This window comes from Enhydra lutris, unplaced genomic scaffold (assembly GCF_002288905.1).
Source record: "Enhydra lutris kenyoni isolate GAN:26980312 unplaced genomic scaffold, ASM228890v2 scaffoldscaffold111, whole genome shotgun sequence".
In the NCBI taxonomy this organism is placed as follows: domain Eukaryota; kingdom Metazoa; phylum Chordata; class Mammalia; order Carnivora; family Mustelidae; genus Enhydra; species Enhydra lutris.
Window position 1 is genome coordinate 717,009 of NW_019154195.1, and position 24,970 is coordinate 741,978.

General features: G+C 66.3%; 2 protein-coding genes across 2 annotated transcripts; both read right to left on the reverse strand.

The window, feature by feature from the left end:
- Positions 1-531: 531 nt before the first annotated feature.
- On the reverse strand, positions 532-3,409 carry LOC111139581 (transmembrane protein 86B). The gene is made up of 3 exons (XM_022491909.1): positions 2,151-3,409; positions 1,689-1,935; positions 532-1,172 (listed from the first exon to the last, which is right to left on the reverse strand). The coding sequence occupies exons 1-3, from the start codon at positions 2,208-2,210 to the stop codon at positions 790-792; spliced, it is 690 nt and encodes a 229-aa protein (XP_022347617.1). The 5' UTR covers positions 2,211-3,409; the 3' UTR covers positions 532-789.
- Positions 3,410-4,428: 1,019 nt separating this feature from the next.
- On the reverse strand, positions 4,429-23,381 carry LOC111139597 (protein phosphatase 6 regulatory subunit 1). Its single transcript, XM_022491921.1, is given in 24 exon segments — positions 4,429-4,504; positions 4,586-4,696; positions 5,047-5,128; positions 5,257-5,327; positions 5,419-5,599; positions 5,691-5,732; positions 5,735-5,820; positions 7,793-7,974; positions 8,057-8,114; positions 10,424-10,521; positions 10,594-10,683; positions 10,794-10,879; positions 10,979-11,094; positions 11,187-11,251; positions 11,690-11,824; positions 12,074-12,226; positions 12,317-12,503; positions 12,831-12,944; positions 13,068-13,180; positions 14,508-14,573; positions 14,751-14,888; positions 14,984-15,170; positions 15,399-15,631; positions 23,220-23,381. Coding segments are annotated over 24 exon segments (2,697 nt in total). The 5' UTR covers positions 23,247-23,381.
- Between the last annotated feature and the right edge of the window lie 1,589 nt (positions 23,382-24,970).

Below are 24,970 nucleotides of genomic sequence, written 5' to 3' on the forward strand. Positions count from 1 at the left end.
GGACCTTGGTGGCTTCAGAAAACAAAAGGGGCACCTGGGTGGCCCAGTCAGTTAAGCGAACTTTTGTTTTTGGCTCAAGTCGTGATCTCAGGGTCGTGAGAACGAGCCCCGTATCAGGCTCTGTGCTCAGCAGGGGGTCTGCTTGGGCTTCTCTCCCTCTGCCCCTCCCCACTGCTCGCTCTCTACATACATACATACATACATACATACATGTATTTTTAAAAATAGGAGCACCTGGGTGGCTCAGTCATTAAGCATCTGACTTCAGCTCAGGTCATGGTCCTGGGGTCCTGGGATGGAGCCTGCATCGGGCTCCCTGCTCAGCGGGGAGCCTGCTTCTCCCTCTGTCTGTTGCTCCCCCTGCTCCTGCTCTCTCTTGCTGTCTCCCCCTCTCTCTCTCAAATAAATGAAATTAAAAAAAAAATACAATTAAAATTTAAAAAATAAGAAAGAATGCTTTGCTGTTCTTTTCTGTGAGCAGCCCTCCCCTGAGCCCCCCGCCCCCGCAAATAATGGAGATGTCGCTGTTTCAGTGTCCGCTTTACTTGGGCACGAACTAAATCAGGGCCGCAGGGAAGGGGGCGGGTGCCCAGGGGAGGCGGGTGGGAGGCCGCAGTCAGAGCAGAGGGAAGGCGGCCATGGGGAATCGGCGGAGGATGTGGGTTTCCACAGACGGTTCTCATGGGGCCCGAGCCGCACAGGCACCTGCAGGCAGGAGTCCAGGAGCCCGGGGTCTGTGGGGGCCCTGCCAGAGGCCGCGGGGCGCCGCCGGTCCATCCGGGCCCCTGGTCAGTGGGTCTTGAGCCGGGGGCTCCGGAAGGCCGACAGGGTGATGAGGAGCTGGGCAGCGTAGTAGGTGATCATGACCACGAGGCGGGCATGCGGCAGCGGCTGGACGAAGGTGTCCCACGCCAGCACCATGTCCGAGAGCGTGAAGAGCAGGGCCCCCCCGCGGACGCTCCCGCCGCTGGCCAGGCCGCGCCACAGCATGGAGGCCAGGACCAGGGAGTAGGCCGCCAGCGCCGGGACCATGCTGGCTGGGAGGTGGAGCAGCAGGAGGCCGTAGTACGGCACGGAGACCAGGGCAATGGAAGGCAGGAGGCCGGGCCGCAGCGGAGTGAGGCCAAAGGCCCAGAGGTAGAGCAGGTGGGCCACGGTGAAGGCAGCCACGCCTAGAGGAGACAGGATCTGTCACTCCCTGGTGGCCACCTCCAGTGCAGAGCCCGAGGGGAAGGACCGCCCAGCAGCAGCATCCACGCCGGCCACCCCCAGCCCCCCACCTCCCCACATCAACCCTCCCCTCTCCCTGACCTTGGCCCCAGAGTGACCTTAAGACGCACACCTGCATCCCATCCTTACTCCTCTTGCCACTGCCCACCAGCTCCCCGTTTCGCTCTGCTCCCCACTGGGCTCCACCCACTCACCCATCCTGCCCACCCCAGGGCCCTTGCACTTGCTGGTCCCCTGCCTGGGCTCCTGTGCCCTCTTCAAGACGGGAGCTCCTTGGTGTGGCCATCCTCAACCAGCTACTCCAGACCGCAGCACCCAAAGCCCCGCTCTGTCCCTCCAGGCCGCGCACACCTTCTAAGACCCCGCGGCCCGACCCCCCGAGGGGAAGGAGAGCTCTGCGAGAGCCGGGGCTGGTGTCCAGCCGGGGGTCCACAAGAGCCTGGGGCCACCCCGCTCACCAGAGAGGAAGGCGTCAGGCCAGATGAGGCAGGCATCGCCCACGGCCGAGCACAGAAGGGCCCCCTGCAGGAGCACGCGGTGGCCGGTGCCCCGGGGCGCAGCCTGGAGGGACGCGGCCAGGCACAGCACCGGCAGGCACTTGACGAGGGCGCCGACCCAAGACGGCTGGTCTTGAGGGATCCAGAGGAGGAAGTAGGCAGCACAGGTGACAAAGAAGGGGCTCAACCGCAGGCACAGGCGCGGCTGCTTTGGGAGACAAGGGGGTCAGCGAGTCCCCGGGGGGCAGGCGCCCCGCAGCCAGGACTCAGGTCAGGGGGTTCCCGCTGCACCCCCACCCAGGAACCCGAGTCACGACCCACAGGGAGCCCAGCCTCTTGAGGGCAGGGCCCCCCAATTCCCGCAGGCTGCTCGGGTTCCCCAGCACCCAGGCCCGAGCCCCTCCCACACCTGGCGTCTCTCACTTGGGCTAAGAGGCAAGGCTTTCTGGGCAGACCCTCCTTCTGGGCGCCCATGTTGGCCATTGACCCCCCAGAATGACACCTATGTGAGCACGGGTGGCTCTGGGGGTGGAGGGGACAGCGTGTGGTTACACGTTAACCCGAGGAGCGTCCTGTGGACTCTGGGGCTGATAACAGGGCCCGGGGAGATGCTGCCCCCACCCTGGGGATGGCCCCACCTGGCACCACTGATAAGGTGCCCACTCGGCACGCAGGGTCCCTTCCCCCCCAGCACCCTGCCCCCCAGACCGGGCTTCCCCTCAGCTGCCCAGGAGGTCTGAGGCCATACACTCTCCTCCCATTGTCCCATGCCCCACCAACCGAGAGGGACCCGGTGTGGGATTCCTACACGCTCCCCTGCACCCGGGACTCTGGGGCAGGGGGTGGTGGGTTGGTGCTGACCGCCATCAGCCCCAAGGTCAGGTCAGCGCTGGCCAGGGTGCGGGGAAGGACGTCCACCCACCGTCCCCCCAGCAGGCCACCCAGGGGGGCCTCCTGGGCTCTGGCCATCAATCCCCCCCACAATTTGGCCTCCACCGACCCGCACCGCCCCCCCCCCCGCCACGGATCCCCCGTGGGAACACATGCCAGTGCGGAGTCTGACGAGGTCCTCACGGCACGCTGGCCGCAGCTCCACGAGCACATCCTACGAGCGCACTCGGCCCACCTGTGACTCCACGTCTGGCAAGAACGGCTTACCACGTGCCCACCTATGTTGGGGGGCTGGCCACCCCCAGGCGCCCACGGCTCCACCGCAGGAGACAAGGCTCGGGAGACATCACTTCCGCAAGGTCACCCAGCCATGTCACCCTCCCCAAGGCTGGAGACTGGCTTGCCACCTCCCGGAGGGCATATGGACCCAGGACACACAGGGCCAGGAGCACAAAGGGGACCCCAGGAAACAGCTTGTGGGGACCAGGCCCCAGACAAGACTGGGCAGGGCTCTGTTCCTCCTCCCAGGACATTCTTTCCTGGTCTGAGCACAAGTGACCCCACCCTCAGCAGAACATGGAGGTCCAGGAGCCCAGCTGCACTCTGAGGGCTACACCCTGGGACTGAGGAAAGGCCTGGGGTCCCAAGGCCAGAGCACAGGGACAGATCAGGCCCCCCCGCCTTAGGTCCCAAAACTCAAGGCCCGCGGCAGGGGATAGGGACAGTCCAGGGCCCCAGCCCCAGGTCCCAGAACTCAAGGCCCGAGGCAGGGCACAGGGACAGCCCAGGGCCCCGGCCCCGCCCAGGGCCCCGGCCCCAGAACTCACAGTCTGAGCAGGAATCTTAAACGGTCTTTATTTATTCATATTTGCAATACGAAATAGCTCGGCACGAACACACGCACACTCACGCCAGCCTGGGAAGAGGGAGCTGGGACAAGGTCACTTGGCAGCTGGGCTGGACCCCAGACCCTTGGGCATGGGAAGGGGACCCCAGCCAGACCCCTGCCAACACCCCCGCCCCGGGGTCTGTGGGAGGTGCAGAGGGGGCGGTCTCAGTGAGTGCATTGGGGCCCCACGGGAATGTCACCGAGAGACCCCCTTGGACGGGGACCGCCAGCTCCCACAGAACCAGCAGTATGAGGCAGAGGGTCCTTTAGCTCCCAGCCTGGGTCAAAGTGCAGGGTCCAGGGCAAGGGTTGGGCAAAGGCACGGCCCCCACTCGGGCCCTCCCTAGAGGCGGGCCTGAGCCGAGTGCAGGTGTGGGCACTGCACCGGAGGCTTTGGGCGTGGGGGGGGGGAGGGTGGACGAGGCCCCCAGCATAGCCCCCACGGAGAGGGGGTGCAGGTCCCACGTGCTGGCCCGCCCAGCCGGGCCTCCTCCTGGCTCTCCACCCACCCGCTCGCTCTCTCTCTATATATAATATATAATATAGATCTCTCTCTTTCTCCTTTCTCTCTTCTCAACTCTGTTTCTTTATTCTCGGAGACAAAACTCCATAATTTCTTTTCTCAGTGCAAATGGGGGTGGACGAGGGCCTGTCTCCCTGGCGCCAGGCTCCTGGGAGTCCAGAGGAGAGCACGTGGGGGTGGACAGGGTGGGGAGCGGTGACGGGGCAACAGGGCATCGTGGGACCCGCCCTGCCCCAACTCCGGAGGGTCCACGTGGAGGACGGAGGAGTTAACCGCCACCACCGGGACCAGGCAGTTACCTGGGAACCAACAGGGAGACCTGTGTGAGGAACCCGCTGCCCCCTACTGCCCCCCACCTGCCCCCCCAGCACCCCCACTACCCATGCAGCCCTCGCCACTCACTGGGAGCCCAGGGAGGTTGGCCCTCCTGGGGCAGAGCCGTTGGGCATCGGAGGCAGCTCAGGGGCCCGGGCGCTGTAGGGGGAGAAGAACGTAGAAAGGTCAGGGCCTCCCCCCCAGGACACGAGCTGCCCTGGGAGGCCGCCCTGTACTCACCTCTGGCTTTGGGGGGGCCCCGAGGGCTCTGGGCTCCTCTCCCCCTCTGTGGTCTGGGGGTGCTGGCAGGCCCCAGGGGCTGGGACCGAGGTAGCAGGGTCTCCGGTTGCACTGTGTGGGAGGCACAGGCATCAGCAAGGTCATTGTCACCAACCCCCTCCCGACCCCCACGCCCCGTGCCTGCAGGAAGAGGCCCATGGCCAGGGTAGTTCCCTCCATCAAAGACCCAGGGAGCCACCCCAAGCAGGAGGAGCTCAAGGCTGGGGTGCGGGCTCCACACGCTGCCTGCCCCCTTCTGGAAGCCCTTCTGCCCCTGTGGCGAAGCGGGCTGCCCCAGGCTCCGGGGCCTCTAAGGCACCCACACGTGGGCATGGGCACAGCATCGGACACTCGGCTGCTACGAGGCCCCAGGGCAGTGGTGCAGACCTGGGGGGGTCCCACCAGGGGTCCCAGCTGGTCACCTGTCCAAGGAGCTGGGAGTGGAGCGTGTCCCTCTGAGTGTGGCCTGGAGGTCCCCGATGCTGACCAAGGCCTGGCAGGGGGCTGTGCGGAGAGAGGCAGGAGACGCAAGGCTTAGAGAGCGTGGTGCCGGCCAGGCCCCTCGCTCCAGCCCACAGCAGGTACACAAGGCCAGGGGACACGGGGAGAGCGGGCAGGGCTGGCCAGCTCACCCGAGGGTTCCGCTATGTCACTGCCATCTGGGGCTTCCTGAGGTGCTGAAGGGGACGCGGGGTCCTGAGACCTGGGGTGCGAGAGAAGCAGGCCGAGGGCCAGCTGGGGTCAGCGCTCGAGCCCAAGGGACCCAGGACCTGGACCCCCGCCAGGGGCCTTACCTGAGCTGCGGGGCAGAGTGGGCCACAGGGCCGGCCAGGCTCAGGGCGGGGAGGTCCTGGGGTACGCCAAGGGACCCCCGTGGGGTGAGGAGCCCAGAGCACGGCTCCTTCTCCCCAGAGTCTTGGGGGCCAGTCAGGGCATCTGTAGGCACTGGGTCAAAGGCGGCTGTCTGGCTGGAGCCTGGGCAGGGGCGAGGGGAGGAGGGTGAGCACAGGAGGCAGATGGCCTGTGTACACCCCGTCACCCCCCCCGACCCTGTGCTTTCACCCACCCAGAGGATGGGGGCCGGAGCCAGGATAAGAGGGGGGCCTGGCCCCCCACCAGCCACACGGCCATCACCATCGTCCTCGTCCTCCTCGTCCTCCTCGTCGTCCTCCTCGCTGTCTGTGCTGCCTCCGCTCCTGCCCAGAAACCACCCATCAGCGGCTGCGCTGACACAAGGGATAGAGGAGCGGGGACAGGGGGGAAACCACAGGACAGACCGGTCAGGGCCTCGCTGGGCGTGGGGCATGGGGAGGCAGGTGGCAGCTCTCCACCAGGAGCCCGCCTCATCCTGAGCGCTCCTCCTGAGGGATGAGGGCCGACAGGACACTCTCCCTCTGCCTACAACACGCGTGGGGGGACTGAGAGCAGCGTCCCGCACACGCAGGCTCCACCACTACAGTGTAAACGTGGATTGACACAGGGCCCGAGCCGGGGAAGGTCCTCCTGGCCCACGTGGCCACCAACTGGGGAAGGGCTGAGCACACCCTATGTGCGGTCTTTCTGGTCACTGCGGGCAAAGGGACCCCCGTGCACATGGCTGAACGTAGCTGACGAGAAAGACACTCAGCAAATGGGAGAGAAGGGGGCATCTCCCAAACCCACAACCCCCACCCCGTCCGTGCGGGAAGACCAGCCGCCCCCCAAGGTCAGGAGCAAGACAGGGGTCTGCTCGCCACCCCGCTCAGGACCACGCTGCTGTGCAAGGAAGCAAAACCGCGCTGTGTAAAGTGTCCGGACTGGAAGAGGAGGCGGCCTCTGTGAGCAGGTGGCCTGCCCACAGCCGGGAGACCCCAAGGAACCCCTTAACCATCACAGTGAGGGAGCTCCGCAGGGCTCGACGTCCACGCACCAACATCCACTGTATCTCTCTACGCTCGCGACAATCTCAACACCCCACTTACGTAACAGATGCAGGAAACACTTGAACAAAGGAAGCACAGAGCTTATTCTCTAAGAGAGACCTGAGTAAACGGAAAGACGTTCCACGCTCAGGGACTGGAAGACGGGATACCGTTCCCAGGTCTCCGGGCTGACCTGGAGGTTCAGGGCAAGTCCTCCCAGTCCCGACCAGCTTCCTTGCTGAAGTCGACGGGCTGGCGCTAACTGTCCCACAGGTCCCCACAGGTCCCCAGGGACCCCGAGCAGACAACCATGTCAGAGAACTCACTTCCTGACTTCAAACCTTACCCCGACAGATATGGAGACAGGGAGGTCCTGGCTCAAGACCAGCGGGCTGGGAGGGGCCAGAAGACAAACCACACGCGTGCAGCTAGGGGCACTCAGTGGGGAGAGGCCGGGGTCTCTGACAACAGGTGCTGGGACGGTGGCCATCGCACATGCAGGAGGAGACCGGACCCCACCTCCGAGCATACACAAAACCTCAGCTCAAGACAGGATCAAGAAGTGTAAAGCATGGGGCACCGGGGGCGCTTAGTCGGTTGAGCAGCTGCCTTCGGCTCAGGTCACAATCCCAGGGTCCTGGGATCGAGCCCCGCATCGGGCTCCCTGCTCAGCAGAAAGCCTGCTTCTCCCTCTCCTGCCGCCACTCCCTCTGCCTGTGCTCGCTCTTTCTGACAAAATCTTTAAAAAGAGAACTGAAAAGCAAGAGCGAGCGTGCGCTCAAAAGAGAACGCGGGGTGAACCGTGACCTTGGGCTCACCGGCTTGGCCACCCAGCAGGTGGGAGTGACCCATGAGCCCAGCTGCCAGGGCGGTGGACTCACGAGGGGGACAGGGCAGGCCTGTGCCAGCCTCAGGGGCATAGCGGCATGGGGGGATCGGATGCAGACACCGGTCTGTGCCGCGGGGGCAGAGCCCCGAGGTGGCGGCCGTGGGGCCAGCCAGCGCCGCAGGCGTATGACGAGCGGGCGGCAGCTCACCCACACTCCGCCCGGCTCTCCCGTCAGCGCAAGGAAGGCGGAGAGAGCGGATGGGAAGCCCTGAGTGCGAGCTGACCAGGGAGGTCGGGGCACACCGGGGCGGCCACTCGTCAAGGACCCACCGACTTCCCCAAGCACACAAGCGGTCGGATCCTCAGCTGAGCGGGAACACGCCCTCCTTCCCCCTTCCCTCCCGCACTGGGGCTGGGCTGAGCAGGTCTCAGGCTCACTGCATGCCCGGGGCCTGGCCCCGGCGGGCTCCCCGGGCCGGCCGGCTGTCCTGCCAGGCGCCGTCCTCCTCGTCAGACTCCCCGGAGCCCTGGCCCTCCTCCTCGTCCTCCTCCTCGTCCTCCTCATCGTCAAACTGCTGGATACGGTCCTTGTAGCAGATCTCCAGCAGGCTGGCGTTGGGCTGCGGGGGGCAGGGCGGCACGGTCTGCGGCGTGTCCCCCTCCACCCCGGACGCCGCCCCACCAGGGACAGGCAGCACTCACGTTCTCGTCGTCGGCGTTGAGGGAGAAGGTGATGTTGGCGGTCTTGTCGAAAGGCGCGCTAGGAGAGAGGCACGGGGCGGTGAGGAGGGCGCGGCAGCTCCTGCCGCGGGGGCTCAGCACACGCCGGCTCCACGCCGGCCTGCAGCTGCAAGCCCGCTGACGGGCTACAGCTTACCCGTGGCCTCCCATCGGCGCCCGAGACCCATCCCGGGCATCCGTCCGGCTGCTCAATCGGCAGGCTGGCGGCTGAGGTCTGGCAGAGACGTGCCACCCACCCGTCTCCGCCCGCACAGGGGTGCCCTGAGGGGACGCGAGCCTCAGACCCGCGCAGCTGGCAGAGTGGCCCCAGACAGGCCACGGAGCTCGTCTCCTCTCTGCCTGCTTCTCTCGGTCCGGAGACAGAGGCAGCATCTACCCAGACAGGGCGACCGTCCAGGCACCCATGTCCCCTAGGAGCAAGGGTCCGGGGCTCACGGAGCCGTCATCCAGCAGGACGGCAGCCAGGAACCGAGTCACAACCAGCCACGGCTCAGCAGTGTGTTCCCACCTCTGTTCCACGCTTCCCTAGGCCTCCGGGCCCCCAAGTCCAAGAAACGACAACGAAAGAGACGACGGGCCACGACCGGGTGCGGCTGTCATCCAGCCTGTGTCCACTGAGCCTGCAGCGCCGTGCACACGGAGCAGGGGACCGGCCGGCCACGGTTCTCTGTGCTGCGAAAACCCCTCCGCCAAGCGCGAGGCACAGTACAGGCAGCTCGCCCCCCCAGAACGCCCAGCCTGCGGCTGGGACCCTGGACTCAAGGTCCCAAGGGCAGGGCGACCCGCAGTCTTCCACGGGGGCCAGCGACACCCAGCTCCCTGGGCTCCTTTCCGGGACAGCCTCAGGGAAGCACAACTCCTGCGCTAACTGCGGACTAGGACGCCCGACGAGAGCCCGGCTGCCGCTCGTTCCACAGCCCGACTCCTGTCTGCCAGGGGTGCTGTCGGTCTCCCCTGCGCTCTGTCGCTTGTCTAATTCAGGACACGCTTGGCCACCAAGGGCCACGGATAAGTGGGGGTCAACAAGCTGAGGGTCACCTCGGCGTCCACACCACACGGCCAAGCTCCCACACCGTGTCCTCGCGGCCTGTCCTCCAGGAACACGAACGTGCAGAGCCGCCCAGAGCGGGCTGGGCCAGTGCCACCCAGGGGTCAGGGCGGGACGGCCGACTCTGGGGACGTGAGTCCCACGGGGCCGGATGTTCAGCCCCAAAACTATATTCACCTACCTTCCATTCTAGAACGTTTCATGCCTTTCGAGGTTTTTATAGTTTTTTTTTTAATTTTTTTTTTCAGATATTTATTTGACAGACAGAGATCACAAGTAGGCAGAGAGGCAGAGAGAGAGGAGGAAGCAGGCTCTGCTGAGCAGAGAGCCCGATGCGGGACTTGATCCCAGGACCCCGAGATCATGACCTGAGCTGAAGGCAGAGTCTTAACCCACTGAGCCACCCAGGCGCCTGAGGTTTTTATAGTTTTTAACCCCACTGGGAACTATGCAACAGAGGCGGCAACAGTTTCGTCCCCGAGGACCCGGCTGTGCCCACGGCACCCATCCAGTGGTTGGTCTGTCCTCCCCTGGATGGGGTCTACTCTAGGGCCGTCCACACACCGGGCACCGGGCTGAGCGGAGCCCTGGCACACACAGAGCTCATGACTGCCCCAAGGGGGACCCCTGTCCGGCAAGACAGGCCAGCAGCGGACACCGTGCTGCACAGGGGCGATCCGCTCTCATCCGTGCCTCGGTCTCCCCAGCTTTAACGAGGCTCCTGAGCCCTGAGCCGAGAGGGAAGGTAGACACACGATGGGAAGACCCCCGAGATGTGCCCAGTGCACAAGTACCGTGACAAAGCAGATGCCGGCGAGGACCCCAGGAGCAGCTGAGGCCCCAGCTGCCTGTCCCTGGAACCTGCCCCTAAGGGGCCACCTGGCCCTCCTCCCCTGGCTTCCTGCAATGTCATATTAGGAATGCTCCGGTCCTGCCCTCTGCTGGTCCTTCCCCTTTCCCTCAGGGCATCTTAAACGCCCTCAGAGTAACCCCTTCTGCTCCGATGGCCCTTCCCGCAGGGCCTCTCAGGGTGAGCTCCCCACGGAGACCATGGCCTGGCCACCTCGCTCCCAGCCCCAACCCGGGCTCCCCTCCGGGGCCTCAGCCACTGCCCCCCAAGGAGGGACCGAGGAGCAGGGTTTGCCACTCTCCAGGCTAAGCCCCGATGCTAGGACCGGCAGGCAAGCCATGGGGGGAAGCAGGGAGGACACGGAAAGGCTGGCAGGAGGCGCCCTGGGGCCAGCAAGGGCCCCCGCCCTCCCACGGAAGGGCATACTCACTTCACACTCTCCTCCTGCTCCCCAAACTCCTCGTCATTGAAGCCGAAGTGGTCGATGAAGGCTGAGGTCATGCGCTGCATCTGGAAGTCCATGAAGGCCTGCAGAGGGGCGGCGGTCAGGGGCAGCTGGGGTCGGGCAGGACAGGCCCCCCGCCCCGCCCCCCAGCCCACCTGCTGCAGCACGGCCTCCTCGGGGAAGTTGAACTCCTTGAGCCGGTCGTCCTCGTCGTCACTGGAGGAGTGCAGGTGGTGGGTGCTCACCTGGGGCAGGGCGGCGGGCAGGGGTGAGGACCAGGCTGGGGAGGGTGCGGGTGCGGGTGCGGGGAGGTGTGGCGGAGGGCAGACCGTCACAGAGGGCTGAGGCGCCTCACCAGGTCCACGGTGTTCTTCTTGTTGGTCTCCGCCAGGGGTCCGGACACGAAGGCCTCCCACTGCTCCTGCTGCTCACCGGGCAGTTCTGCTCGGTGCAGGGGGGAGTCGGCGTGAGGGGCCCCTCGGCCTGCACCCCTGCACACCCCACCCCCAGCCCCGGGGCCGGCCGCTCCCTGTCCCTCACCCTTCAGCAGCTGCCCCAGCTGCTCGGCGTTGGGCCCCTTCTCCACGTTCTGCACCAGGGCGTTGGCCAGTCTCGTCAGATGGCCCATGTAGCCTTTGCGAGGGCCCCCGGCAGACCTGGGCGAGCCCAGAGCCATAGATGGACGCGGCCCCGCGGGCCTCGGCCCCCCACCCCCACCCCCGGCGCAGGCAGTGCCCCCAGCGCTCACTGCACAAGGTCGTTCTCCTCCCAGGAGGTCAAGATGCGCTCCACCAGGCGACACTGCTGCAGGAGCTGGGGGGGCAGAGCGGGCGTGGAGCGGGGCCGGGGCACCCCCAGACCCGCTGTAGCCCGGCCCCGAGCCCCAGCCCCCGGGCTCTGTCCACTGCCATTCCGGCTCACTCCACCTCCACCTCCACCGACACAGCAAACCTGAAGGTCCCCCTCCACACACCCCTGGCCACTGACACCCACAGCGACCGCGACCTGACGGTGCTACTGGACAGCTCCTCCCTGAGGCCCCTCCCGCCGCGCCACAGCCTTGGCCCAGAGGGCACCCCGTCTCTCCACCCACCTGCACGGCATCCCCCGTTCTCCCAGACAGACCTAAGGGCAAGGCCGGACAGCTGGCCCCCCCGGCCCGTGTAGCCGCCTGGCAAGCACGGGCAGCAGGACAGAGGGACGGACGGGGACCCACGGGGACAGGGAGGGGACCTGGGAGCCCCAGCGCACATGTTTCACCGCGGGGTTTGGGGCAGGGATCTCGAGGCTGCTGTCGGAAGGGGGCCCGGCGCTCAGCACGGCGCGGACACACAGCTCCACCTGGGCGTGCAGGAAGTTGTTGAACGTGTAGTGGAAGAACAGGTCCTGGGGGGCAGCACAGGCTGGCACCAGAGGCCCGCCATACCCCCGCCCCCGCACCCCTGCCCAGGGCTCCCCCTCCACACCCCTGCCCAGGGCTCCCCCTCCACACCCCTGCCCAGGTCCCTCTCCATGCCCCCTGCCCTTGGCACCCCTGCTCAGGGCCCCCTCCAAGCCCCTGCCCTCCGCACCCCTGCTCAGGGCCCTCACGCTCCACACCCCCGCCCAGACCACCCGCAGCCCCGCCCTCCGTACCAGCATGGTGTTGGGCACGTCCAGCGCCAGGAGCTCCTGGGTCAGAGCCGCATCATTGGCGCTCAGCGCACTGGCCAGCAGCTTGACCACGTGCAGCCGGGTGTTGCCCAGCGGCGGGGCCAGGCTGCCCCACGTAGTCTGCAGCGGCTCCAGCTACGGGTACAGGGGAGCCTCAGCGCCGCACAGAACCACAGGCCACCCTCCCCGCCGCCCTGCCTCCTCGGACCCCCAGCCCCGACCCACCTCTGGGGGCTCACGCAGGAGCTGGTGGAAACGGCCGAGCCACGGGCGCAGGGCCTGCAGGATGCCCACACTGGACGTTGTGCTGTCCAGGGCCGCCTGGGCCAGGAGCTCCAGCTGCCCATCCACGCTGCTGAAGAAATTGTTCACGGTCAAGACTCGGACCTGCAGGAGAGGACAGGAAGCAGGGCTGTGTGCGGGATACACTCATGTGCGGCACTCCGGGAAGCGAGGGAACAGCTGCTCCCGGACACGTGCACGCAAGGCCCCACCCATCATTCCGGACAATGACCCGCCTGGACGGCCGTGCATTCAGACAGGCAGCTCAAAGCCACAGGCGGCGTGCGGGCCTCAGAAAGGCACAGAGGACTCCTCTCCCAGGACCCCAAGTGACCTCCCAGAAGAGAGACCGCCTGTAGAGGCCACGTCCCCACCACACCCGCACAACCTTCACCTCTGAACAGAAGGGCAGGGCTCCGAGGGACACGTGGCCGCCGGGGAGGCTGGTCCCCCTCACCTCGGCCTTCTGGGCTCCAGCAGGGTCAGCAGCACCTGGACCCCGCTCACAATGACAGACTGGCTCTGCTCCCCCTCCAGCATGTTGCTCAGGAGCTGCTCGATCGTCTCCTGCCTGCGGCGGGGGCCGGGATGGGGAGAAGGGTGGGGTCGGGGTATGGGGCACAGCGTGGCGGGCGCGGACAGGGAGGACGCCCCAGACAGCCTCCCGCCCTGGGTCCGGGAACCGCAGACCCACTTCTCCAGGGTGGCCAGCAGCTGGTCGGGCTCCGGGCTGTCCTGCAGCTGGAGCATCTGCTCCCGGCTCAGGCGGATGATGTCGCACAGGGACTGGGACGCGTTGGAATGTTGCTGTGGAGGCAGAAAGAGGACTGAGGACGCCGGCCCGGCTGCCGGGCCCATCGCATCCTGCTTGCGGGGTCCCAAGGGAGCTGGGGGTCGTGCAGACACAGGGACGCGGGTGCCGAGGGACGGGACACAAGGCACCAGACACCGGGAGAGGAGAGATGGCAAGGAACTGGGAAACCCAGGAAGCTTTCTGGAGGATGAACATTCCCACACCCCACACCATGTGCTGTAGGCCGAGGAGGGAACGACCCCGATGTCCGCTGGCGGGTGAGCGGTGAGCAGAGAGGCTACCATGGACACGCCTCAGCCTCAGGAGGGGAGAAAGCACCGGGTGACCGCGGGACATCGGGGCTGAGGCAGAGGCCAGACAGGAACGCCAAGTGTGGTGTAACTGCGCTTACACAGCAAACACAGCAGACGCAAACCCAGAGACAGAGTGCAGCCTGGGGGTGCCGGGGTTCACGAGGGCAATGGATGGTGAGAGCTAAAGGACCCAGGCTTTCCTTCTGGGAGTATGAAAAGATAATCCCAAATCCATGTGAGAGTAACTAGACAATTTCGAGACTGCGCTAAAAGCCGGTGCGCGCTACGTCTGAACAGCCGGCCCGCACGGTATGGGATCTCTACCTCAGCAAAGCTGCTCAGGGAAACACCAAGGGGAAAATGGGAGCAGAACTCCGGGTCTAACCCAACAGGGCAGCCAGCAGGGCCCACCTGCGCAGACCCCACACCCGTCCAGGACACAGGCCGCACTTCAGAGCCCGTCACAGGCGCCCCTGGTCCCCTGCCCCTGGGCCTGCGTGGTCCTCACCTACTGGCCGGAGGCCTGGGCTAAGTTCCCGCACCTGTGGGCCTCTGCTCTGTAAGCCACAGCCGGGGAAGACAAGGCAAGACCCCCAGGGCTGCAGCGAGAGCGTGGGGCCACCGCATGGGTTCGCTGAAGGACGAGCAGGGTGTGCCCAGCCACGGGAGCCTCAAGAAGCGGCCAGGTCCCAGTCAGCAGGGGAGCAGGGAAGGGGACCTGGGAAGGGGTCCCTGGAAGGCTGGCAGCGCGGGGGGCCAGGCTGGAGCCTGGAGTCTGAGACCCCCGCCAGACCCCCATCCTACCAAGAGGCACGGGACCAAGCTTCTGGCTCATAGACACGTTCCTGCCGGCGGCAGGAGCCCTGTCCGGGAGAGACTGGAAGGACGGGCACACGCAGCACCGAACACTTCCCTCCTCTACGAGTTCACCTTCCGGGGAGGGAGGGGCCGAGGGTGGTGTGAAATACAGACACGGGGGAGGAGGCCGGGCCACAGGCGGGACACCTGGCGAGGAGGGGACACTCACATTGTCATCCTTCGACGGGTGGATCTGCTCTATGAGCCGCTGCACAATCTTCTCCTCGTTGAGCCACTGGGGGTGAGAGGGGAGGTGGGCCTCTGTGCGCAGCCCCGCCCGTCCCGCCCCCACTCTCCCCGGCCCCGCCCCCACTCTCCCCGGCCCCGCCCCCACTCTCCCCGGCCCCGCCCACACTCTCCCCGGCCCCGCCCGCCCCGCCCGCCCCGCCCACACTCCCCGCCCCGAGCTCACGTTGACCACGTCCTGCCTCAGCTGGGGCCGCTCCACGCAGGTGAGGAGGCGCAGCAGCAGGTCCATGATGGCCGAAGTGCCGATGTGCTGCAGCAGCAGGCCCACGAAGTCGTCCTTCTTCCGCAGGAAGGACACGAGCTGGGGACGGGAGGCGGGCAGGCGTCACACGGCAGGACCGGGGCCTGTGCCCTCCCGCCTGCCCGCCTCCCCGCCCCCCCGCCCCGGGGCAGCACCTGGTCCGTCTTGCGGTTGATGAGGATGCCCATGACCTTGCTGAAGAAGCTGGCCAGCAGCGGGTTGAGGCTGCCGCTGCTCTGCAGGAAGCCATAGAGCCGGCTCAGCAGGGACTCGTCAGCGCCCAGCGCGTCGTTGATCTGGGGCACGTCCGAGGTCAGGATCTCGCAGGCCACGCTAGGGTACCTGGCAGGAGGAGGGGGTTCACATCCAGAAAGGGAAGCAGGCTGGCCATCCTTGCCCCCCACGGCCTCCTGCCAGAACCCGCACGGGGTCTCCACGGCCCCCGCCCCCACCGACCTTCCCTGAAACCCCACTTCATCCGTCGCCCACCCTTCCCCCCCTCCAGGCCCCACAGCCCCACCGGGAGGCAGCAGGTCCTGGCAGCCCCGGGCCGGATGGGCAGGGGCTCACTTGTAGCGCAGCCGCTCCTCGCCACTGGCCGGTGGCTCCTGGGTGACCCAGGCCACCATGGCCTGCAGGTGCGGCGGCTGCAGCAGGAAGTCCAGCAGCTTGCGGTTGACGACCTTGCACTCCTGTAGCACGTCCTCCTCATCCAGGAGCTCGGGCAGACTCAGGTCCTCCCGCTCCAGCAGCGTGTCCAGGTGTGAGCTCGTGTGCAGGTCAAACTTCCAAAACATGGCGCCCTGAGGGCAGGACTGCCGTCACACTCTGGCCTGGCCTGCCCCACCCCCTCCACCTCAGTCCCCACACCCCGACCACCGGCCACCGTGACAGCCTGCGAGGGGCCCCCTGTAGTCTAGGGGTCACTTCTTAGCGGAAGCCAGCTACCCTGACCACCTCTTGGCCCCCAGACCCCGCAAAGGAGAGCAGTGAGCAGAGCCATCACCATCCTGTCCCCCTCCAGGGCCTGTGTCCTCTGAGCCCCATCTGGGCAGGGACCCCCCCGGGGCAGGGCTGGAGCGGTGCTCATCCTGACATCTCCAGCGTCAGATTCACTTCAATCCATATTTGCTGAACAAATTCAAATGCCCCACGGTGGCCAGCACCCGGCTGCCGTCCAGCCCAGCAGATCATCATGCCCTGTGCAGGGTGTGGGGCGGCGGTAGAGGGAAGTCTAAGATGTCCCCAGGCCGTGGCCGTTGCCTGGATGCCACATATACACACACAAACACACCCCACCCCCCCATCTAGTGGCCGGACAAAAAAGAGGAAAAGTGGGGGAGGGGGCCTTTCAGAACAGCCACTGACTGGGGCCCAAAGGAACCAGCACAGTCAGTGACTCAGTGGGGAGGAGGACAAGGCTGTCCCCCAGCACCTGCAGAATGGCACCCTGCTCCCCAGCCAGCATGGAGGCACTGCGTGCCCGGCCCACCCCAGCACAGGTGACCAGCTGCCCCCTCTGCACACACACTCAGCCGCTCCTCTGAGGAGGCCTACAGGCTCCCAGTCCAGACCACCTGCGAGGCCCGCCCTGCATGTGCCATCAAGCTCCCAGGCCACTTGTTCCCCACCCCCTCCGTCCACCGTGCACAGCACCCATGTGCCCCTGGGAGGGGCTGCCGCCTCCCCACCACGAGGGAAGGTGGGGGCTCGCCAGCACCACACAGGCGTGGACCAGAGCTCACATGCATCACCTGCCTTGTGAAGACCGCATGAGGCAGCGGCCACAGAGGACAGGCGGAGAGGGCCCCTGGGCACCACCTGGACCCACGGACAGCAATCCCTCTCCTAGAGGCCCTCCTCACCCTGTCTGCCCCACACCACCCTGACCGTGGAAAACCCGTCGGCCACGGATGGAACACCAGCGTGGAGCACAGAGCAGCTCTGATGCACGTAGCCGCCGGGACTCAAAGCCAGCGCAGAGCGGGGGGCATGTGTGACCTCGGGCAGGACTGGTTTCCTGAGCCTCCACCACCAGCTCTCCCTTCCAGCCTCCGCAAGAGACGGCTCCCCTCCCTGCATCCTCCCCACCCTCCATGACCAGCAACAACAGCTCTAAGTCTGCTGTGACCCCGGACCCCGGCCCAGGACGACAGCAGGTGGACCGGAGCACTCCCAGTCATGGAGGACAGCAGCAGGCACCAGGCCCTGGTGGGGGCGGTGGGCACATTCCACGAGCCTACGCATCCCGTCCCACAGAGACTCGCCCCTCATCCCTATGCCCTTCACCCCAGGTTGGCCACTTTTCTGAAACACAAACCGAAATGCCTGATGTTCACTCCTGGCCAAAAGCCCAAAAGGGTTCCTCAGGGTTCCTCGAAGTCCAAGAGGGTTCGAGACCCCAGGGCCCCAGCCAGCCTTCCAGGACCCCTTAGGGAACCTCCAGCTCCTGCCGCGCTCACTGTCCCACGCCCGCCGGCGGAGCTGGCCAAGTCTGCACACCTGCCGGACCCCGTGCAGGCCCGTCTCACCGTCTCCCCGTCTCCCCGGGAAGCAGCCCCCAAGCAAGCTCCAGCCCAGCCCCTCCCGTGCCGTCCAGGGGCTGCCGTCTTGGGCGGTGCCTCCCCAGCCCGCGGCTCTCCGGAGGAGGTCCCTGCGTGCCACCACCGCCCCAGCACCATGCTGGACATCCCGGCCTCCTGGCATTACACAACCGTGACGCCAGACACATGATGGACGCATGCCGCGCTGGCTACAGTGTCGGCCCGCTCTCAGGATCGGCCCAGCCCAGCCCACCCCCCCAACGGAAGGCACAGAGGCCCCGCCCCACAGTGTCCTGGGTGCAGAAGCAGAGGTACACAGAGGCACCGGCCACCCAGGCCCCGCCACAAACATTCCCAGAGGAATGGGCAGGGCGCTGGGCCGGGGCTCTGAGCCGCCAGCACCTCCCCGTAGCTCAAGGCCAGCTCCTTCCTGGTCCTCACTAGCCAAGAGACTGCTCTGAACTCAGGGAGGAAGCCGAGGCCCGGGCGCCCACTGTACCAGCCCCCTAGCGCCACTCGGCCGCCAGAAATCCAGGGGCTGCTCTCCAGCTGCGCGAGCCTCCCCCACCGGCCCGGCCCTCTCCGGTCTGCCCGTGCTCTCTGCGCTGTCCACATCCCCCCGGCATCCCGCTGCACAGGCGTCCAGGCAGAGCTGTGCTGGGACCTGACCACGCCCCCGTCTGTGCTCCGATGCCCAGGGCGCCCCTCCGCAGTCCCACGCCTCCGCATCCTGCCCTGCTGCCCTCACCGGCCCTGGACACGGGGGCCTTTCTGGCTGCGGAGCACACCGCGCCTGGGTTTTTCTCAGCAACCTGGCTCTGGCTGCCTCGCCTGCCTGGGACGCCGCAGTCCCGGGCTCCTCCTCCTCCTCGGGGTCTCCTGCCAAGCACATGCCCGCCGTCCTGCGGCCCCAGCTCCATCTACCACCCACACCCAGCCACTTGCACAGCGCACATGCCGCGACCTGACGACGGTCCGCACGGGCACCACCGTCCTCGCTAGGCTGCTGGGAGCGGCAGGACAGCTCCGAGCGCACAACGTCCTATGCAGGTCTCACTCAGAAGTACCAGCAGAGGACACCTGCGGGGGCTCAGATGGTTAAGCTCTGCCTTCGGCTCAGGTCATAATCCCGAGGACCTAGGATCGAGTCCCCCATTGGGCTCCCTGCTCAGCGGGGAGCCTGCTTCTCCCTCTGCCAAACCCCACTTCTCTCATGAATAAATACATAAAACCTTAAAAAAATACCAGTAGAAGAGCACCCCATCTGCACCCCCACATGTTATGAGGCCCCTGCCCCTCGGAGGCAGCAGGCGACACCCCTGCCAGGGCATGACTCCCACCCAGTCACCCCCTAGCCACCCGTAAGCCGCTGTCATGTCGTGCGGGCGGCGGGGGGACGGAGGGAGCAGGTCACGAGGCCGGGGCGGGGGGGGGTGCGGGGATGGAGGGGGCAGGGAGCCCCAGAAGCACAGCCAACAGCATCCCCCCAATCCTGAGGAGCTCGGCGACCTTCCTTTGCACACCAGCAACTCCCTCCTTTTGCCTGGACCCCAGACCTTCCCCAGGAACCCCTCCACAGCTGATGGACGTCCCCCTCATTTGACGACAAGCCGTGACAGACCTCATGCTCCACACACTGGTGGCCGGCACCGGCACAGGTCCTGAGCTGGACCAAGCGGGGACCAGAACCGCCTCCAGGGGTAGCCACCGCCGGGGGCCGCAGGGAGCTCTGCGGGGTGAGCCCTCCACCTCCTCCCACACCCGACACCTTCATGCCCCACGAGGACACCAGAGGCTTCAGAAGGGCCACCTAGGGGCACCTGGGAGGCTCAGTGGGTTAAAGTCTCTGCCTTNCCACCTAGGGGCACCTGGGAGGCTCAGTGGGTTAAAGTCTCTGCCTTCGGCTCAGGTCATGATCTCAGAGTCCTGGGATTGAGCCCCACATCAGCCTCTCTGCTCAGCGGGGAGCCTGCTGCCCCCTCTCTCTCTGCCTGCCTCTCTGCCTGCTTGTGATCTGTCAGTCAAATAAATAAATAAAATCTTTTAAAAAAAAAAGAAAAGGCCACCTACACAGAGTGAACGAAGCAATCACCAAGGACGGCATGTGGTCGGACTCTGTGTGCTGAAGTGTCCGAAGACGCAAATCCCCAGACGGAGCCGCGGGAGCTGGGGGTGAGGAGTGCCTGCTCACAGGTATGGGATTTTCTTCTGGGAAAAGCATGTTTAAAAAAAAAAAGATCTGAAACTGCTCGTACACGATTTTGCCGATTCTACCTCGGTGAAAAAAGCCCAGTACGGTGACGGCTGCACAGTTCAGAATGCACCAGAAACCACCAACTTGTGCGCTCAAACACATGATTCACTCGACGTTCGAATTACATCTCGACAAAACCATGACCAAAAACAAAACCAAAGTTGCCCAAGGCTGCGGTGGCAGGGCTGGGCCCAGACCCTGCTGTGTGTCCCAGTCAGCCCAAGCCGACAAGACAGCAGCTGCCAGAAGGGCTGAGGCACAGCAAGCGCACCCCGGTTCCCCTTCCCCACCCGCCCCGGTGGCCTCCCAGTGTCCCCAAGCTAAGGGTGGGGGGCACCCCGGCCGAGGGTGGGCACAGGGCCCAGCCTAAGCCTCTTGAAACCCGTGCACCCACACGGGCTCCTGGTCTCCGAGACGAGGAGGTAAAGCGTGACCATGATTCCCACGTGACAGCCGTGGAGACAGGGGCCCCTGGGGCGGAGCCACGGCCACTGAGAGGCAGAAGCAGGACTCGCCTGCCTGCTCTCCTGACAACAGCGGAACTTAACACTGAGACCCGCCCACTTTCCAAGCACCTAGTTAGAGGGCCCAGGCCCCCAGGCACCACCCCGAGCCCCCACAGCAGGCCCACTGGGGACAGCAGGCAGGGCCTCCTTCCCCAAGCGGGCCTTCCAGAGAACTGGCTTGGGGCGGGCCACCCACAGTAAGACAGGAAGGTGCTGGGGCGTGGGGCACAGGCTCCAGGGGCCCCAGACCCAGGCTGCCCCTTAAGCTCTCCCTCAGGAGAAGACTGCAAGGCTCAGATGCAAGTGGGCGGTGTAGGGACCCCACGACCATCACTTCGCAGGCTGTGCACAGAGCAGAGAGGCCAATACGTGAGAACTACACGCGCACACGGTCACAAGTGCTGATGGCCAAGCCCTTCGTCCCACTTAGCAGCTCTTGCTGGAAGCCCTGGGAAGAGGGCGGACAGGAGGGGGGGTTCCCATTCTCACGCTCTAATGCGGTGAACCCGGCCCAGGCTCGGCATCCCCATCTGTGCAATGGGGCCACGCTGCGAGGACCGCCGGCTCAGGCAGGTGCCCCTGACTGTGCAGAAGCCTGGACACCCGAGCGGGAGGGCAGGAGCCAGCCACGAACCTGGGGTGACCGCTCGAAACACCGAGGACCCTGAAAAGGGCTCCCTCCGTCGGCCTGAGCCTCGCGGGTCATTCACACTCGCGGGAGGACGCGCACAGCCTNGCCCCCCCCCCCCCCCCCCAGCAACTCGGAGCACGCTTCTAGAAAGCGGAAGTGACAAGCCCGGCGCTCAGTGGCAGTTTGAAAACCACGACTCTGGCCGCCAACGGAAGCAGGGAAGCCGTAAGCGAGAAAGGAAGCCATTAAACAAGAGAACGGCCTCTGCCTCCGCCGCCTGGCACCAACCCCGTGGGTCCCCTGCTCTGCTGGGTCGCTGTTAGGCTCTGACGCCAGCTGCCCCCTCGAGAGCGGCCGGCCCCCGTCTCCGCTCCAGCAGGGCCTGGCCACGGCTCCCAAGGTGCGGGCCCCGTGGCCCTGCTGTGGCCACCGCCACCAATGTGTCTGTCCAGACACGACTCCGCCTGCCGGGGGGCCCACGGGCAGGTCCTTTATCTTCCACCTCTTCCTCGCCTGCCCTGGCCCCAAAGCACCCGGAAGTGGGGGTCAAGGGCACAGAGGCCTCTGGGAGGGCCTCCAGGGTGGCCGCCTGGGCTGCCACGTTCAGCCATCACAGCCCCACAGGCTGTTGTTATGAGGCCCGGGCTACGTGAGCCCTGTGAGGGGGGAGAGCCACCACCAAAAGGCTGGCCCCAGCCCCTCGCGGGGCTCAACAGACCCAAGGACAGTGAGACCACCTCCCTCAAGCCCCCCGGCCGACTGTCAGTTCTCCACCAAGTCTGGAAAGGGGGTAGGGGACTGGGATTCCGAGGACAGGGTACCAGTAATGGCGACCCCATTACCTCTGAGGAGGACCCGTGCGTGTGCTAGACGCAGAACCCAGCACGGACGCAGCAAGGTGGGCGGCAGGACGCCCGTGTGGGACAAAGGGCAGACCTGGCCAGAGCCACGGAGGACGAGGAGCTGGGACTTTCCCATGACTTGGGAAAGCCTGGGAGGGATACCCAGTTAGGGGACAGCCCAGAGCCCAGTGTCCCAGGGGAGGCGGCTGCTCCGGTCCCACCCAGGGAAGGCGCAATCAGGAAACAAACTGCAGACCCCAGGCCAAGGGCCAAGGAGGCGCCTGAGAGCTCACCTTAGGGGACCATCTCCCGGATCAGGTACAGGTCCCAAGGAGGAAAGGGAAAGAAGAGACCCTGAAACCGCGCTTGGGACACCAAGAGAAGCAGCCTCGGTGTTCAGGGTGATCTGCAGTCAGAGCAGCTGAGGGTCCAGCCCTGCCCCTCCAAATGAGGTCCCTGTAGCCCCGGACCGGTCCTACCAGCACCGAGCCTCAGTCTCCTCACCTGGGGGACACCTCACGGGGACGGGCGGACCACACCTCCCACGGGAAGACCTATAAAACAGGGTTCGAAGAGAACCAGAGCTCTGGCCTGGAAAGGAGGGCGTGTCCCCACTCCCCACGTGCCGGGCCTGCCCCAGGGAGCCAGTGCGCCACGGAGGCCAGGAAGGCCTCTCCCTCTCCCCAGAGCTCCGGGGCCTCTCTCACCTCATCTCTGGCGGCCACCTGCATGGCCTCAACTCGCCCGTCACAGCACACTGACTGCTCGCGCTGCCCTGGCTGGCTGCTCCCTCTGCCTCCCCTCCAGCTATTCGAGCCTGCCTAGCTCCTCCTGGGTCCTTCAGGCTTCAGCACAGACACCACTTCCTCCAGGAAGCCTCCCCTGACTGCGCGAGGGGCCTGCTCCACGCTCCCCCAGCTTCCCGTGGTCACCCTAGGACGGCGTCCGCGCGCTGTGACAGGATTCGCCTCTCCTGCCACCTGCCTCCCTCTGCAGAAGGCCAGGCCGGCAGCTAGAAATACTTGTTGAATTAATAAAAAAGTGAAGTCCAGAGGGAAAGCAACCTGCCAAAGTCACTTCCCACGGATCCTGAAAAAAAGGGCTGGTGCTGGGGGTGGGGGGGTTGGGGGCAGGGAACCAGCAGGTTCTCCTCTAATGCAGAGAAACAGCAGGAGACCCGACGGAAAACACGAAGGTCGATCAAAACACACAGCTCAGAACACACAGCCACAGAGAGCTGGGTTCTCCCCCGCAGCACTCCTGACGTGGGGCTGGAAAATGCTGCAGTGGGGGCAGTCCTGGGCTCTGTGCGCCGCCAGCAGCACGCCAGGCCTCTACCCACCGGGACCGGGACTAACCACCGCGCCTCCTGCCATTGCCGAACGTTCCCTGCGGGACACCATCGGCCCTAGGACGGCTGCGACAGACAGAGCCAACCGCGGCAATCACCGTCAGAGCTCCCAATCGGGAGCACGCCCTAGGCCTCGCATTCGGCTACAGGCTCCCCCCCACAGCCCGCCCAGGACCCAGAGCCACCGCAGGAGAAGAGCACCGACGCCAGCACCCGTCTACACCCCACTGAAGTTTCTTTACAACTGCAAACCCCACACCATACCTCACACAGCTTCCCTTCCAGAAACATCTTGCCTTCCGGTGTTCCGTCCCGTCTAGGGCCTCAGCGCCGGCACCGGGGTGTGCAAGAGCGCGCAAGGAAGGACCCTAACCGGAAGGGGTCGTTCAAGGGTCTGGACAAGCAGCGGCTCCGAGGTCCCCGCCTCCCCACGCTCCTGCACCCAGTCCCGGGTCCCCACCTTCAGAGACTTGCACGTGCTGTTCCTTCCGCCCGGAAGGCCCCTCTTCCCACTCTCCATCTGTCAAGCCCTACCGTCCGCCCAGACAGCGAGCGCCGCGCCGGTCTCACCGGCCCCTCCTCGGCTGCCCACGGGCCCTGAGCTACCTCATCACAACACCACTAATTGTGACTGTCCGGCGGGGCCTTTGTGTCCCCTCCCGCCGCCGCCACCGGGCCTCACGGCAAGTCCCCCGCACACGCTCGGCCGGGCAAAGGGCAGGGAGAGCCCCACTGCCCTGCTGGGGCCCGAGCCCGGGCCGGGGAGGCCAAGAGCAGGAAGAGGGTGCTCCCGGGGAGGGGCCGGGGACGAAACGGTGGAGACGTCCCAGAGCGGTGAGGCTGCGTCCGAGCACGGGAAGTCGGACAGGAGGAGAGCCGGGGAGGCGGGCTGCTGCCGGGAGACTAAGGAACGGGGGGCGGGGGGCGGGGAAATGTCCGGCGGACCGAGGGGACCCGCGGCGGCCGCTCACCTGCGCGGGGGGGCGGCGGCTCCTCGCACTCGGGGCTCATCCGGGCGCCCCCCCCGCCCCGCCGCCGGCGGCTCCGGCCCCTGCTGAGGGGCCCGGTATGAGGGGGCGGGGGGCGGCGGCGGGGGCTCGCGCACGCGCCTTCGGGCCTAGGGGGGGCCCCGGTGCTCCAAGCCGCGGGGCTCGGGGGACGGAGGCGGGGGTCCGGGGCTCGCCGGCGGCCGGGGGGCGCGGGGAGGTCAGAGCGGTCGCGAGTACCGCGGAGGCCCTCGGCGGGGAAGTCGCCCCGGCCGGCCCGGCCCGGCGCCGCGCGGGAAAGCAAAGGCCCGAGAGGGAAGACTTTTGCCTCCTCAGTCCGGACAGGCCGCAGGGCTGAGGAGCTGCCGACGGAAGCCGAGGTCCACTTCCCTGGCCGCCCCTTCCCCGAACCCGCTGGGTCTTCAGGCTGTGCAGTCGGCTCGGGGCCTCCGACGCCCGGCTCCGTCCGCCACTATCCCACAATCCCTTAGCGCAGGAGCACGCAGGAAGCCCCGCCCACCCGCCGCAGTCCCGGTGCGCGGGCGCCGCGCGCCCGGGCCCAGGAGTGCGCGTGCGCGCAGAGGCCCGGGCGTTTCCCACCCCCCGCCCCGCCTCCGCCAGCCCTCAGCGCCGACGCGCTTGCGCTGCTTCGGGCCAACAGTGTCTCCCCGAGTAAACCCCGACAACCCAACGCGCAGGCGCCACTGTGCGCCACCGCCCCTGCGCGCTGCCAGCCTTTCTCTGCGACTCCGTTCCAAAGCCCAGAGGAAATCCTGTTCCAGGATTTCTCTTCCCGCTCGCTCCTCCGTCTCGTCCAATTATAGTCCCGCTTTGGCTGCAGGGTCCAGCTCCTGGGTATTCCAGACCGGGTTTTCTCTCCAGCCAAGGCTCCGCGCTCTGGTCCCGCGCGGTTTTTGACGCCTTCCTGGCGGCGCGGACTCGGGTCCCACCTGCACGCCTCTGCCCGGCCATGTCTTACTGTTGCTTCAGTTTCCCCGGCTTCGTGCCCCCTTGCCCACGTTACGGGCC